Source organism: Cynocephalus volans, chromosome 3 (assembly GCF_027409185.1).
Source record: "Cynocephalus volans isolate mCynVol1 chromosome 3, mCynVol1.pri, whole genome shotgun sequence".
Taxonomy (NCBI): domain Eukaryota; kingdom Metazoa; phylum Chordata; class Mammalia; order Dermoptera; family Cynocephalidae; genus Cynocephalus; species Cynocephalus volans.
Window position 1 is genome coordinate 68197916 of NC_084462.1, and position 17167 is coordinate 68215082.

The 17167-nt window shown below is 36.3% G+C and overlaps 1 protein-coding gene across 1 annotated transcript in view; it reads left to right on the forward strand.

The window, feature by feature from the left end:
- The window catches only part of MYO9A (myosin IXA), a 301341-nt gene that overhangs the window by 76181 nt on the left and 207993 nt on the right, over positions 1-17167 (forward strand). The window contains exons 9-10 of the mRNA XM_063090574.1: positions 3934-4050; positions 7033-7167. Coding sequence (XP_062946644.1) covers positions 3934-4050; positions 7033-7167 — 252 coding nt within the window. The remainder of the gene's footprint in view (positions 1-3933; positions 4051-7032; positions 7168-17167) is intronic.

The following is a 17167-nucleotide window of genomic DNA, read 5'->3' on the forward strand; positions in this document are numbered from 1 at the left end:
CTTTGGTGTCTCTATTTCATTTCGTTCTGCCCTGATCTTAATTATTTCTTTCCGTCTACTGCCTTTAGGTTTGGATTGTTGTTTTTCAAGTTCTTTGAGGCATAGTGTTAGATAGCTTATTTGGAGTCTTTCCATTTTTTTGATATAAGCATTTACTGCAATAAATTTGCCTCTTAGTTCTGCTTTTGCAGTATCCCACAAGTTTTGGTATGATGTATCTTTATTTTCATTCGTTTCTAGAAATTTTTTGATATCCTGTTTAATTTCTTCTTTGACCCATAGGTCATTCAGGAGCCTATTATTTGGTTTCCATGTATTTGTATAGCTTCCAGAGATTTGCTTATTGTTTTTCTCCAGTTTTAGTCCATTGTGGTCCGAAAAGATTATTGGAATGACGTCAGTTTTTTAAAATTTGCTGAGACTAGATTTGTGACCTAATATGGGGTCTCTCCTGGAGAATGTACCATGAGCTGATGAGAAGAAAGTGTATTCTTTAGCTGTTGGGTGAAATGTTCTGTATATATCTGCCAAGTCCATTTGGTCTAGGGTATAGATTAAATCCTGTGTCTCTTTATTGACTTGTTGCCTGGAGGTCCTGTCCTATACTGAGAGAGGGGTGTTCAAATCACCCACTAGTAATGTAATTAGGTCCTATCTCCTTCTTTAGGTCTAGGTGTGTTTGCTTAATATCTGGGCGCTCTGGTATTGGGTGCATACGTGTTTATGATTGTTATGTCTTCTAGCTGGATAGTTCCCTTTATCCTATATAATGGCCTTCTTTGTCTTTTTTAATGTTTTTTTGTTGAAAGTCTATTTTTTCTGATATAAGATTAGCTACTCCTGCTCGTTTTTGGTTTCTATTTGCATGGTATATCTTTTTCCATTCCTTCACTTTTAGTCTTTGAGTATCTTTACAGGTGAGGTGTGTCTTGAAGACAGCATATACTTGGGTCTAGCTCTTTAATCCAGTCAGTTAGTCTGTGTCTTTTGAATGGGAAGCTTAGTCCATTCACATTCAGAGTAGTTATTGAGAAGTGTTGTTTAATTCCTGTCATTTAATTGCTACCTGTTTAGATGGTTTAAATATCTTTTGATCATAATTTCCCCTTTTATTCCTCTTTTTCAATGTGAGTTGGGAAGTTGGGAATTTAAGTTTGAAAGATTTAGCTTCTTTTTCTTTCTAGCTGGCATTTTTGTTTTAACTGTGGGTTTTGCTCTTGCTTGTGTATTCGTGATGATGGTCACCATTATTCAGATTCCAGATGAATGACTCCTCTGAGAATTTCTTGCAGGGGTGGTTGTGTGGTGGTGAACTCCCACAACTTTTATCTGGGAAATACACTATTTCTCCCTCATTTCTGAAGGAGAGCCTTGCCGACAGTTTGTTTCTTTTAGTATTTTGAATATATCATTCCTCTTTCTTCTGGTCTATAGGGTTTCAGTTGAGAAGTCTGCTGTTAGTTTGATGGGGGTTCCCCTATAAGTGACCTGACACTTTTCTCTTTCTGCTTGTAGAATTCTCTCCTTGTCTTTGAGCTTTGTGAATTTAACTACAATATGTCTTGGTGAGGATCTTTTTGGGTTGAATCTGTTTGGGGACCTTCGAGCTTCCTGGATCTGAAGATATGTATTTCGCCCTACACCTGGGAAGTTTTCTGTTACTATTTCCTTAAGTAGGTTTTCAATACCTTTTCCTTTCTCCTGCCCTTCAGGAATACCCACAATTCTGATGTTAGAGTGCTTGAGGTTGTCTGTTATCTCTCTTAGGTTTTCCTCATTATTCTAAATTCTTTTTTCCTTTTTTTGTCTGCCTGACTTATTTCAAAAAGACCATCTTCAAACTTTGAAATTCTTTCTTCTGCTTGCTCTACCCTGCTGCTCAAGCTCTCAGTTGTGTTTTTTATTTCATTGAGTGAGTCATTTCTAGAAGTTCTGCTAAACTCTTTTTTATGATATTAATCTCTTTGTAGATTTCCTCTTTCATATTCTGGATTTTTTTCCTGTTTCATTGTGTTCTCTAATTGAGTCTTCCTTTATTTCTTCAAGTTTTCTTAAGGTCATTGCTCGAAATTCTTTTTCAGACATTCAAGGATTCCCTGTTCCATGGAGTCTGACTTTGGGGCATTACTGTATCCTTTCAGTGGTGTCATTTCTTCTTGATTGTTTGTGCTTCTAGTGTTTTTTCACTGATGCTTGGTCATTTGGTAGGGGGTTTGCTTCTTCTACACTGAGGTTGGCTGTGGAGTGGCCTTCGTTGCTACTGTGGAGGGTGAATTGTCTTTGCTTGCCAGTAGGTGTGCTGGTAGTTTTGTTAAACCACCTTTGTTCCCATTCTAGATTCTGTGGTCATAGAATGAGCCCCTAGCGCATGGAGTTCTGCTGGGCCAAACTCGATGGGTTTGAACCATAGGCTGGTGCTCCCCCCTGGGTCTGAGGCTGGATGAGGGGCTGTGTGGAGCCACATGGTTCTGTTGGCTGGTGTAGCTGCCAGCTGTCCCCAGTGGGCTCACCTGCGTGGTGCTGGTTCAGGGCATGGGGGTGGGGCCTGGAGCTCCCCCCATGCCTGGGTCCTAACTAAAAAATTTAACCCATTTTTAAAATTTATTGTGGTAACTATTATGTTTATGCTTGTTCTGTCTTAGGCTTGTTTATTTACTTTAAACGTATTTTACTTTTGCTGAATTTTGATCAGTTTATCTTCATTTTTTTCCCCCCGTGGGAAAAATAGAATGGTATTCCACTATTTATAAATTCTACTATTGATTTTCTTGACAATTTTAAGATACTTTGTTGATAACTTGCCTAAAGTATAGAATTCTAGGGTCATGTTGAATTGCTTTTTTCTCTTGGAACTCTGTAAACATTTTCCAATTATTTTCACGTTTCTAGTGTTGAAGATAATTTGATACCAGTCTTTTCTTTCCTATTTAGATAATTATTTTTTGATCTAGAAACAAAGGATTTTTCCCCCTTGATATTCAGAAGTTAATTCATCACCTATGTGATAGATCGTAGTATTATCTTCATTTTACAGATGTATAAGCTATAGCCTAAGATTTTAAGTGATCTTACTGTATAATGCTAGAATAAGTAGAGAAACTGGGATTGGAAGATATGCTAGTTTTTAATCATTACTCTCTATTTCCTCTACACATCAGAACAGGGATATGAACAGGTACCTGAATATACAAGCTTCAAACTAAGATTCTCGATAATAGATATGTAAATTATTAGGATCTGTATTCTTCTAAGTGCCAGATCTCAATTCTCTAAGATATGTGCGTTGAAGTGCTTTCTGAATGGTGAATTTGCTTTAATTAAGACTTTATTTTTTAAAACGATTTATACTTACAGAAAATTGAGCCAATAGTATAGAGAATTTCCATAAACTGGAGAAAGGTTGAAGTGAGGGAAAAAATAAATAAGCTCCATAATGAAGGGATTTTTACTCTGTATGGGGATGGCATAATTCTAGAGTTTACTTTGGATTAAAGAACTAGGAATGTAATTATAGTGGTATCATGTGTATGTTTTAACACTGTGAGTAGGATACCATAGATACTCTTGCCTTTTATTCTTCCTCACTTTAACTGGCAAGGTCATTTGTTTGTAAATTTCCCATTATACCTTCATTCCTAGGGGAAATATATACCCCAGTATTTAGTAAAAATGTTTTGAACTGGGTGACCTACATTTTGTTTCTATTATCTTTCATGGCAATGTTAGCCTAGATTCCCTGAGTTGGACTACATTAATGAGTACATATAGAAAACTTCAATTATAGGCTATTTATGTTGAGAGAAAAAGTAGTTTCTAATTCAGGATAGTAAGTTTATTTTTCTTGAATGAGAGCAAAACACTTATTATTGTATCTTAGTCAGATTATTGCCAATTCCATTTTCACTCCTAACTTTTTTTTTGTTTGTTTTTCAGGCTGTGACAGTGAGGAACTCTATGGCTAAGTCTCTATATAGTGCCCTGTTTGACTGGATAGTTTTTCGAATTAACCATGCACTTCTGAATAGTAAAGATTTGGAGCACAGTAGCAAGGTAAAGTCATTGGATTATAATATATTTTTCCCTGAAAATTGTTTTTATAAACTGATTAATACATGAAATTTAAAAACACAGAATTACATAGAATGGTAAGAATCATCTTTACTTCTGTTATTTATTGCCCTATTCAGAGGAACAGTTTTTGTGTGTCTTTCAGGCCTTTTACCTTGTGTATTTACATTCCAAAGACATGCATATATAGAGTTGCTTTAAAAAATATACATAGAATCATGCTATCTGTATTGTCTCAAGCTTTTTAAAGTGTTTTTTGACCTAGGATCTCTTGAAATATATTCTATATCTTTACATATCTGGACCTCATTATTTTTAATAATTTTGTAATATGTAGTATGATGGATACTATAAATCCCCCCATTAAATTATACTATTTTTATTTTATTGTTATAACCAATGCTGTAACAAATATTCTTTTACTTTGTGCACTTTTCTCTGGGATAAAATCCTCAAAACATAATTGCTAGATTTAAGGATACATATGTTTTAAAAATTGGTAGCTACTGCTATATTGTTTTCCAAAAAAGACTCTACACTTCTACCAGTAATATGTCTAAGTGCCTGTTCCTGTACACCTTTACCCACATTGGATGTTACCAGTATTTACATCTCCTAATCTGATAAGAGGAACTATTCTACTTTATTGCCATTATTTTAGAGGATATTGATAGATGAAAGTTGAGTGTCTTCTCATGTTTTCTTTATTTTATTTCCTCTTTTTATTATTTCTTTATATCTTTGTGCTATACTGATTGTCTTTTTGTTATTCCTTTTTAGGAGCTATTTATTGTAGATATTACGGAGACTCATAGTTTGATATATATAGCAAATATTTTCTCTTTTAGTTATTTGATTTTAAGATTTGTTTATGTTATATGTTTTTGTGCCCATGTACTCTAAACTTTTGTGGAATTAGTTCTGTTACTTTTTTCCTTTATAGTCTTGGGTTTTATATATTTATTTTACTTACACAGTAAGGCCTCTTCTAGTCTAAGATTATAACATATTTATTCTCATATGTTTAGAATTTAATTTTTTATGTTTAGGCTTTTTTCCTGATTGGTTGGAATTTGTTTTTCATATGGCAGGTTATAGATATTTAATAATTTCAAGTCTAGTTTTATTTTCTCAAGTCTTTATGGAACATTCTACATTTTCAAACTGATTAGAAATGTCATCTTTATTTAATCCTAGTATCTTAAATATAAAATTGTTCTTACATTAATTTTTCATGCTTTGTGCAAGCCCACTGTTATAAAACTAATTTGAATTGTAATCTAATTTATTAAAATGACATTTTTGAAGGGCATTATTTTCATTTTTCTTCTTAAGGGCCTATACTCATTCAGCAGAATTAATCAAACAAATATTCAGTACAGAATTTTTAAAAAATCTCTTATCTTTTACCATTCATTACATTGGTGTGCCCAGTATACAGTTGTATTTCAAGAATGAGGTGGGGTGGTAAGAATAGTGTTTGTATGCAGGTATTGGAGCTGAATTCCTGTCATCCATAGTAAGAAGTTAGAAAGGTAATTTCTAGAACTGAAATATTCAGAAATACAGTAAGCACTTATCTGTTATACCAAGTAGCTAAAATATTTGAGGGCAAAGTTATATATACTGGGCAAATTGATGTAATGAATGATAAAAGGTAAGACTTTTTAAAAAAAATTTTTTTATTAGCATATTCATTGTTACATCTTTATGCCCTTTGTCCAATCTCTTCCCTCTCCCTTCCCCCCTCTAATAACTACAGATTTGTTATCTCCATCTCATAGATTAACTGTTCCTCTATTAGTTTGTTGCTTAGATGATCTGTCCAGTACTGAGACAGGTGTGATCAAGTCCTCCCCCATTGTTGTAAATCACATGCTTCTTCTGTTACTCTGGAGTGTGCTTTGTGGAGAGAGAGGAACTCTTCTTCTTCTTCTTCTTCTTTTTTTTTTTTTTTGGCCTTTGCTGGTTCCTCTCCTTGTGTCAATGCAATTGAGAGTCTGGCATGCCATCTGCATCGTGGCTGTGACTGCTTCTGTAGAGACTACCCGCTTTTGCAGCAGCCATGGCACTTGTGGCTATGGGGGGCTACCCATGTGAAAATGGTGTTTTTGGTGTGTTCTTTACCTGGTGCAGCTGGGTTCAGCTTCTCCTGGCTATAGGCCTCAGGACCCTGGTGGGGCCTTTGGCGGTAGTAGCAGCTTACCTAGTAGCGGCTGCCTCCGGCAAGAGATTTTGTTAAAGGTCTATGCTAAGTATTTGATTAATTCTGCTAAATGAATGTTGTTGACTTTAGGGAGCAAACATTGAGGATGAGGAAGGGATTGCTGTTTTTTGTTATAATCCTTTCAGAGCTATACAACAGTTTAAACCTTGTACTTTTTTTTTTCATAAAAATAAGAAATTTTTTACTTTAAGAAACCACATGTTCTGATATCTAGTTTCATTCCTAGCCTGTATATGACTGATTAAATACGCTTGTTAGTTTGGTTCTTAAGGCAGAATTCCATTATTGGGATATTGAAGTAAAAATAGGAAAAATTGCATGGTCCTCTTGACATAACCAGGACTAACCTAGCTCTGCAAACCCTTGACTTAAGTAACTTTTTGATTTCTGCATAACCTCATGGAGTTTAGGTATTTCTGAGCTTAGGGATTTCTTGCAGTTTAGGAATTTCTGAGATTAAGATAAACAGACCATTAACCCTGCTTTGTACATTTTTGTAAAGTAATCTCTGGATTACATTTGTTAAAATTTTTTGATTTATTTTTATAATTAGGATGAAAATAATGAGAGCTAAAATGGGTTTTATTTTGGCTATGTTTTGGTTGAATACTAGCCCAAAACATTCCCCTCTCCACTGCTGTAGGAGGACTTGAACATTTTCTTACTTCTATTGTGGATATTATTCATTAAACAAATTCAGCATCATTTTCTAACCAAAATTTTCTCTTCCTTTACAGACTTTGTCCATTGGTGTTCTTGATATTTTTGGGTTTGAAGATTATGAAAATAACAGCTTTGAACAGTTCTGTATCAATTTTGCTAATGAACGTTTGCAACACTACTTTAATCAGCATATCTTTAAATTGGAACAAGTGAGTACCTAAATATGTATATGCTTATTCTGCCCTCTACACACACACACACACACACACACACACACACACACACACACACACACACACACACACACACACACACACACACACACACACACACACACACACACACACACACACACACACACACACACACACACACACAAGTTTTTAAGTCACAGTCAGGATAGACATTTTAAATCTTGTATTTTAATACAGATATTTTGGTCCTCATATTATTGTAAGCAAATGACAAATCAGAGCTTAGTTTCTGAGTCGTGTCATATAGGGTTTTCTTTTTTTATCATTCCCAAATAGATTTGCTTATATGTGTTTGTTTGAGTGTAGATTTGAATGAAAAGATGTGTGGGTTTGTTTGGGGTTGTTATTGATGATAGTGAGTTTTAATTGCTACCATGGACATGGTCACTGTGTATAATGCTAATTATGGTTGATTGCTTTGGTCTCTTAGTTGTAGGATGGGATAGAGGAGCTTATTAGTAAATCTCAAGTCAATACCGAGTCTGGATACAAGGAAACAGGACAGTGTGGAGAGACCAACATGGGTAACTGGATATTTCTTGTGAGAATCATGTTAACATAAAGAGTGAGCTTTTAGTTTCTATGAGAATTATTAGGATAAAGGCAGGGTCAGACAAAATGTGGGCTTTTTCATCAAACTAAGTTTGAAATCAGTAACAGGTTGAGATTGTAATCTAGAATTGCAGTGTGTGTAGAAGGACGTAGGCAGAAACAGGGTTCACCCATCACATTAAACTTAGGGGAAATGGTGAAGACTGGAAAATGGATAGGAAGATAACAACAGCTAACAGGTCTATAAAACGGGGGAAAAAGGTCCTTCTGTCATCAAATCCTATCATTGGAGCTTGTTGCCCTCTGTCCTAGCTGTAAGCTCTTCTATTTTGCTTAAAGGGTATAATGGCTGGTTAACAGTAGCACAAGAAGTATTAGTCCTGGCCACATTGATGAATGGCAGAAAGTTTTAAGCATGTAACCTTTTAGCTAAATACTAGTGTTACTTAGTGTTAGTAAGTAGGGTTACTTATCAGGCAATTACTGTTTTTATTTCAGTTTTACAGATGACTCCTAAAGCCATTATTCAAACCTTATTAACACTTTAGCTCTGTAATTCTTGCTTTTAACCAAAACCTGAGCTGGGATTGCTGTCTAGATCTCCTGATTCAGTCTAGTGTTCTTTTAATTAGATCATGCCAACTTCATGTCTTTTATCCCTCATACATAGATGTATGTGTTGGGAGGGGTAGAGGAATGCATTTTGTTGCTTGTGTTTTGTACTTTACAAGTCAAACATAATTGCTCTGTGGATCATGAAACAGAAGACTGGATAAATTGTTTTTGAAGGAGAAAGATGTTCTCTTATTGTGAGCAAAAGAAAGTAGAAATCTAGATGAGATGTGGAAGAGCCACAAGAAATACCTTGGTCATAAACCTATTGTATAAAAATAAATCCTTGCAATTCCTAGAAAATGTGTTTAAAATTACTTGGGGAGGGGTGATCCAGATTTACCTCCTACCATGAATGTCATAATTTTGGACAGTGTGCCATGGATGTAATTTACGGAAAGTTTAGAGACCATACACCTCTTTGCCATCCCATCTGTATTATTCTCTCGTTCTGTTCTCATATTTTTCCATTTAAAATGGATTTGCTGGGAATAAGAGATTTAAGGCAGTTTAAATATATTGTGTCTTATATATGTGTACCAGTGGTACCTAGTATGAGATGGGTAACCAGTGATTATTTGTTAAATTCAGTTGAATACAAAATCAGTAAAGATCATAAATTTTTTTTGAAAAAAGAAGATAAAAATAAAGCATCAAAGATGATTTTGTAGGAAGAATCTTGAATATGATTACTCTGGTTTGTTCTAAATTTTGTCTAGAAGGAGAACATAGACACATAGGATGGGAGAGAAATGTAATATTAGCCATGCTGGATGATAAATGCTATCTATGTAAGCTAAAGTACTTATGCAAAGGATGGAGTTGATTAGAACTACCTGAAAGTCTTCAAAGATTTCCCAGGGGTGATTCTGGAATATAGTTTTGAATAGTGAGTTGGAGTTCACCAGATTATCAATGGGGAACAGATACTTTAGGCAAAAGTGAGAATATACTACAATCTGGGGCCTTGTATATCATGTAGAGATGATTAGAATTTTTCTTATAGAGAGTGAGGAGCTATTTAAAGTATATTTAGCAGGGGAATTGAACTGGAACTGTGGAAGATGGACTGAAGAGAGGTGAAGGGGACAATCTGTGAGTTAGTTGAAGTAGTCTGGTTGAGTGATTCTGAGCCTTGAATCTAGGTAGTTGCAGAGATAATTTCTATTATCATTTGTAATACTGCCCTCTCCTTCTTTCCTTTACTTGTTCAGAGTTATTCTTCACATCAATGATTTATCAGTAAATTGAACAATAGTCATGTGGCAGACACTGTGCTACACACTGAAGATAGAAAATTTAGAGTGCAGGGATCTTATCTGAGGAGTTCATAATCTATCAAGTTTGTTTTTTCCATCCTTCTTCTGGTAATGTCAGACTAGAAAACTATGACTAACCTTGCCTTGGAAAACAAGCAAAAATACTGAACTAAATATACTTGAATGCTTTGGAATAAAGCATTCCTTCAAATAAGTGAAGTTTTACAGAGCCTAAGGAAATCAGGGAGGTAAGCCCAGCATTTGGGGGCTGCTTGTTCCTAGAGATATTTCTCTATTCTAGTAGAGGGTTGCTGATTTTAAAAGAGCCGGGGCTGAGGGGCTGAGCAGAGTTTTCTCCTGATTCAAAGGCAAGGAGGAGGTCCCTGGTAACTCCTATAGGCTTTAGGTTGAGTCTTACAAAGGGTTACATCTTAGGAGTAAAGGTAAACCAGAAATAAATCGGGCATCATAGGGACTGAAACTCACTCCGAAATCATCTCAGTTGTTGATTAGGTTAAAATAGTGTAGAATTTCTTAGTGTTCTTAGCTACCTGCCAAGAAGAGCAAATTCAATTCCCACTGGAGGAAGAGATCATCCTAGTGCTAAAATTACCTTTATAATTTTTCATGTACAGGGTCCAGCACTCAGTCAAAAAAAGAAAAAGAAAATGACATTGGGAGCTGCAGGGGGAGGCAAACCAACATCAGTAAAAACCTAGAGAAATTTGACAATAAACTACTGTAGAGGATTTAGATCATGATATTATCAGACATGAACTTTAAAGTAACTATGGCTTCAAGAAATTTTAAAAAGAGTAATATTTTTATTAAAGAACTACAAAATACTAAAAAAGAAAATTCCAAGCTTAGGAAAATTTAGAACTTAAAAGTACATTAAAATTATGAACACAGTGATGGTTTTTAATAGTTAATTAGATAAGGGTTAAGAGAAAATTAGTGAATTCGAAGATAGGCCAGAGGAAAACACTCAGCCCGATGAATGAAGATAAAGGAAAGTACAAAGAGTATAAGAAATATATGAAGTGTAGTGAAAGGTCTAATATGTGCCATAGGAATTCTGGAAAGATGTGTTTGAGAGAAAGAGAATAGGATAGAAGCCATATTTAAAGAGATAATGGTTCAAAATGTTCCACAATCTTCCAAACAAAGAAAATCCCAACAAGCACCTGTTTGAGAAGCTCTGTGAATCCAAAGCATGATAAATACAAAGACAGTCATACCTAGGAACTTTGTAGTAAACCAAAGACAATGAAACATGGCAGAGCCAGCCCCCTCCTCCAGCCTTGCTGCTCTACCCAGACCTGGTGAGGCTCATCCGGTATGCAGTCAAATGTCTTGAATGTCACAAGCAGGTGCTGGACTACATGGTCCTAGCTGCTCATTTCTAGAGGACAATGGAGGAAACTGAGGGGCTGACTTGCCAGGTATGCCAGATGCTGCTGCCCAATGAATGCAGTTTCTGTACTCACCAGCGGATTAATGTACACATGTCCCCCTCCTGCTGCCCAGAGTGTGGGGTCCTCTGTTGTTCTGCCTACTTCCAGACCCACATAAAGGAGAATTACCTGTACTTTGCCCTCAAGATAGGCTACAGGTGCATCCACTGTGGTGTCATCCACTTGATCTTGGCCTTGCTAAAAAGTCATATTCAAGAGCGAGACTGCCAGGTTTTCCACAGAAGTGCATTCTGTCCCATGGCCTTCAAGACTTCCAGCAACACTGTGGACGACAGTGCCACCCAGAACACCACCTAGACCCACAGACCCTCCCAGTACATTTATAAGTGCTCCTATGAAGTGGTCTTCAACAAGAAGAGGCACATTCAGCAGCATTTGTACCAGAATGTCGGCAAGACACAGGTAGCATCTTCAAGTGCCCTAAGTGTACACTCTTGTTTGTGCAGAAGACAGAGTTGAATCAACATGTCAAGAGCACCCATGGTGTTCTCCGAAATGTGGATGAGCTGCCAAGCGTCCAGTCTTCAATGGGTGCATTCTCAAGCCGCCCTGGCTCTCAGGTTCCCACTGAGCCCCCAACCACTAATGTGGCTGCTCAGGGCAGCTCCTTGCCCTGTGCTGGGGCAGGCCTGAAGCTCATCACAGAGCTGAAGCCAGTCCCTGGCTGAGGAACACTGGCTGGACCTGCCAGGAGTGGGTTCCCGATCAGCAGAGCTATGTGTCCCAGATGAAAAGGAGCCACGGTTGGACTTGGAAGCAGTACCCCTGTCAATAGTCCTTGCACACCCACAATAGCCTACACAAACACATTCACAACTGTGACACATTAAGAAGTTCTACACTTGTGCGTACTGCACAGAGGACAGCTCCAGCTTTCCTCAGCCCTCTCTCCTTGGAGATCCACATCAGCCTTATGCATGGTATCAGAAACTGTGATTTGAGCCAGACATCCAAAGTCAGTCCTCCAGGTGGACATTCCCCTCAGGCGATCCATCTGAAAAGACCAGTCAATAGAGAAGGGGATGTTCCAGGCATCAGCAATGCATGACTGGCTATTCCACGCAAAGGCACAAGCTCCCTTTTTTAGTGTGCAAAATGTAACATTGCCATAGACTCAGAGCTCAAGTTTCAGAGCCACATACCTCAGCATCAGATGGACAGCTCCAAAGTCCAGTGTCTCTTCTGTGGCTTGTGCTACCTCTCTGCCAATTTCCCCAGCTACCACTTCATTGTCCACAAGGCTTTTGATGTGGCCCAACACCAGTGCTGTCAACTCAGCTTGAAACCCCTCAGCGGCTGTGCTCTTTTGGGAGGCCCCCAGGTTGCTGCCTTCAGCTGGGGGATTTCTCAGATCTCTACTTGCCTGCAGACACCAGCTCTCCTTGCCTTCAGAGCCTGAGAAGGAGAGTGGTGAGGGGTGCTGACAGTCCCCCTGGGTGAGGTCTGCCCAGCCTGGCTCTCTGATTCTTTTCCCCAGAAATAGTCCTGAGGACTAATTGTCACATTGGCTTATCATGTCTCTCTGTGTGGGAGAAGTTTCTGCATCACTCCTCTGTTTGGAACCCAGGGAGAACAGGAAGTGTGGCAAAGGCAGGCAGGTGCCGAGAGCTAGATCCCTTTCAGAAGGAGATGTGGGTGGGTCTTTGTTCTGCTGCTGTTCTGTCCTTCCTTACAATTGGTGTTTGGGGCACACAGCCATTGAATGTTTGTATTTTTACTTCTGTGCCATTAGATAGGCTGCTGCCCCAGGCAGGCTAGCCCCTCCTCCTCTTGGCTACACTCATGTTGCTCAGACTGTATTTCAAATAAAAATCTTCTTACCATGAAAAATGAAATGAAATAGTTCTGAAAAGCAGTGAGAGGAAACGAGACAGTACAGATGTTCCTTGACTTATGAAGGGGTTATGACTTGATAAACCCATCATAAGTTGAAAGTATCATAAGTCAAAAATGCATTTAATACACCTAACCCAGGGAGCGTCATAGCTTAGCTTAGCTTACCTTAAATGTGCTCAGAACACTTACATTAGCCTACAGTTGGGCAAAATCATCTAACTTAAAGTCTATTTTATAATAAATTGTTGAGTAGATTATGTACTGCATATTGCTAGCCCAGGAAAAGGTCAAAATTCAAAATTTAAAGTACATCAAAATTACGAAAGTTTCCCACCATTATAGAGTTAAGTCAATTCATCATAAGTCAGGGATCATCTGTATCTTTAAGCATGCACCAATAAAACTGGCAGACCTTTCAGTGGAAACAGGGAAAGTTAGAAGACAATGGGATATTTTCTTTAAAACTAAAGCATGCTGTTTAGGCAGTAGCTAACTTATCCTCAATTATAGCCCAGAGGTGCAAGAAGGAATGAAAATCATGAGAATTATAAAAAAGTGAGTGAATCTAAATGAATATTAACTAAATTAGATAAAGATAAAAATAACATTTATAGTTTAATGTTTAAATAGAACTGAAAAACATGACAACAATGCCCTATAATTAAGAAGGAAATAAATGGAATTTAAGGTATTCTAAGATCTTTGCATTAACTGCTGAGTTATTGAAGGCTTTATTTCTTTTAGACATTGATAAGAATGATTTCTAGAATAGCCATAAAATAATACAAAAACTGTTTCAAGTTAATATGTTGGGTAAGTGAAACAGCTCAAGCAATCTAAGAGCAAGAAAGAATAATAAATGCCAAGACAACAAGACAAATAACAAATACGGAGTTGGTTGATTTATGTCAGGCATGTTTTGTGCCAAATGAGGGGAGGGAGGGCAGAAACAGATGGTTGATTTAATCCCATAAATATCAGTGATTGCATCAAATATAAATGGACTAATTGCTCTAGCTAGAAGCTAAAGATTTCTAAACTGGTGTTGCTTATGAGAGATACTTTAAATATAAGCATACAGAAAAGTTAAAAGTAAAAGAATGGAAAAAGATTTAGTAAACCTTAACAAAAAAAGCAGGTGTAGTTGGATTACTATCACACTTTAAGCATTACTAGAGATAAAAACGAATATCTCATGATATATTAGGAAGTATATAAACCCAAATAACATGGCCTCAAAATATATAAAACAAAAATTAATAAAACTAAAAGAAGAAACATATGTATATGCAATTATAGTGGGATGTTTTAACATAACTTGCTGAATAGCTGATAGAACAAGCATTCAAAAATCAGTAAGGGTGTAGAAGATCTAAAGCTTCTAGAAGATGGGATGGGTGCTTTTGTGGATATCCAGCACTGTCTGCCCTTTAGATGAGAATGCCAGTTTCCCTGGCCTGAGACCTAATCAGTAAGGATATAGAAAGTTTTTTTAAAACTTTCTATACACAGAATACTATACACAGAATACTATACCAACAGCTGCAGAATACACGTTTTTTCAAGTTTACATGGAATATTTACAAAATTTCTTCATATGCTGGACCATAAAGCAAGGGTCAGATTTCCAAAGATTGAAATGACACAGGTTTCAATACCATAATGAAATTATACCAGAAACCAGTAACTAAAAGATAACTGGAAAATACCTGTATGATTAAAAATTAAGAAATGTGCTTCCACATAGCATAGACATTGAATAATTTAGATAATATATTGAGCTTAATGAACATGTTACATTTTAAACTGTGGGATGTGGCTAACTAAAGCTGTACTTAGAGTAAAACTTTATAGCTCTTGGAAGATTTTAATGTTAAAAATCAATGTTCCCTCGCAACAAATTGGAAAAAGATCAGCAAATGAAACCAAGAGAAAGTAGAAAGGAGGAAATAATAAAGATAAAATAGGAAATTAAATAAAAGAGAAAAGAAATATACCATGGGAGAGTGTGAACCAAACCAAAAGTAATACTTTGAAAAGACTAAAAATATTGATAAAACCCCTCAAGAATTCATTGAAGTATGGTGCTGATAACACCAAGGTCCAGGGTTTGATCCCTATACAAGCCAGCCACAAAGAAAAAAAAAAAAATTCATTTGAGAGAGAGAGAGAGAGAAATAACCAGAATTCCAGTGATAAAGAGGAAATTGTTGTGGATCCTACATATAGCAAAAAGATGATAGGTTATACTAAACAACTTTATTTCAGTAAGTAGACATCAAATGATAATTAAAATTTTTTTTTCAAAACTGACACAGAAGAAATAGAAAATCTGATTCTATAACCATTAAAGAGATTGAATATGTAATTAAAAACCTTTCCATAAAGAACATTGCAAGCCAAGATGGTCCTGCTGGTGAATTCTACCAACATTGAAAGAAGAAATAACAGCAGGCACACATAAACTCTTATGTGGAATAGAAAAATAGGGGACAATTCTCAACGCATTTTAGGAGCAATTCTCAATACATCATAACATTGATAACCAAATCTGTCAAGGATATTATTAAGAAGTGGAAATTACAGGTCAATTTCACTCATAAACATAAATTTAAAAATTCTGAACAAATATTAGCAAACAAAATTCAAAAGGATATACAAAGATAATACATCAGAACCAAGTGGAGATTTTTTTTCCAGCTGTGTTTTACATTTAACAAACAGTTTAATTTATATGCTAACAAAGAAGAAAAAACTCATGATCATCACCTCAATAGAAGTATAAAAAGCACTTGATAATATTGCATATCCATTTCTGTGTGTGTTTTTTTTTCAAACCAACTCTTAGCAAACTAGAAATAGAAGGGTACTTCCTGATAAAGGGGATCTACAAAAAACCTACAGCTAAATATCATACTTAATGGAAACAGATTGAGTACTTTCCCTCTAAAACTGAGAACAAGGCAAGGATGTTTGCTAAGAGTTTTTATCATGAATACAGGCATACCATAAAAGGGGACATCTAAATGGGCAGTAAACATAGGAAAATGTTTTTCTCTTATTATTCATCAGGGAAATTGAAATTAAAACCACAATGAGGTACCCTTAGGCATTCATCAGAATTACTATATTGAACATGATCAGTAATACAAACATTGGGGAGATATGTCAATAGGGAAACTACCATACTTGGTGTTGGGTATGCAAATTGGTGTGGCCACTTAAGAAAGCTGTTTAGCAGTATCTGCTGAGGTTAAACATGTATGGTTTATAATTCTGTGTTTTCACTCTCAAAATATGTATAAATGCGCACCAAAAGTTCTGTGCGGAAATGGTCATAATAGCATTATTTCTTTCTTTCTTTTTTTTTTTTTTTTTAAAGATGACCGGTAAGGGGATCTTAACCCTTGACTTGGTGTTGTCAGCACCATGTTCACCCAATGAGCTAACCAGCCATCCCTATATGGGATCCGAACCCATGGCCTTGGTGTTATCAGCACCACCCTCTCCTGAGTGAGCCACGGGCCGGCCCATAATAGCATTATTTCTAATGGCCAAAAATTGGGGATAAGTGTAATGTCTATCAATAATAGAATGGGTAATTAAGTTGCTGTATATAAATACAATGGAATACGCTACAACAGTGTTTCTCAAAGTGTTGCTCCTCCTTTCCTTCTAATAGCATCAGCATCACCTGGGAACTTTTTAGAAGTGAAAATTCTAAGGGCCCTACATTACCTTATTCAGAAATTCTGGGAATAGGGGCAAAAGTCTGTTTTAACAAGCCCTCTCTGTGATTCTGTTGGATGTTAAAGTTTGAGAACTAATGCTTTGTAGCAGAGTTTGGCATACTTTTTCTGTAAAGGACCAGATAAATAAGTCTTTTAGGTTTTTTGGACTATATACTCTTAACTTTTGTGTTATATTGAGAAAGCAACCATAGACAATACAGGTGCATCCAACAAAATGGATGTGTTATTGAAACATAAATTGAGTAATTTTTAAAAAGACAAAAAAAGAATTTGACTTGTGTGATTCTATTTAGATACTATTTATAAATAGGTAAATCTTATCAATTATATTATAACCTAACTTTGGGCAAGTGGGGTTGGATGGTCATTGGGAAGAGGGGATGAGGAGGACTTTTGGATTTCTACTAATGCCCATAGAAATCTTTATGCTCATGCTATCTAGTATGCTTCTTAACCATTCTGCAAA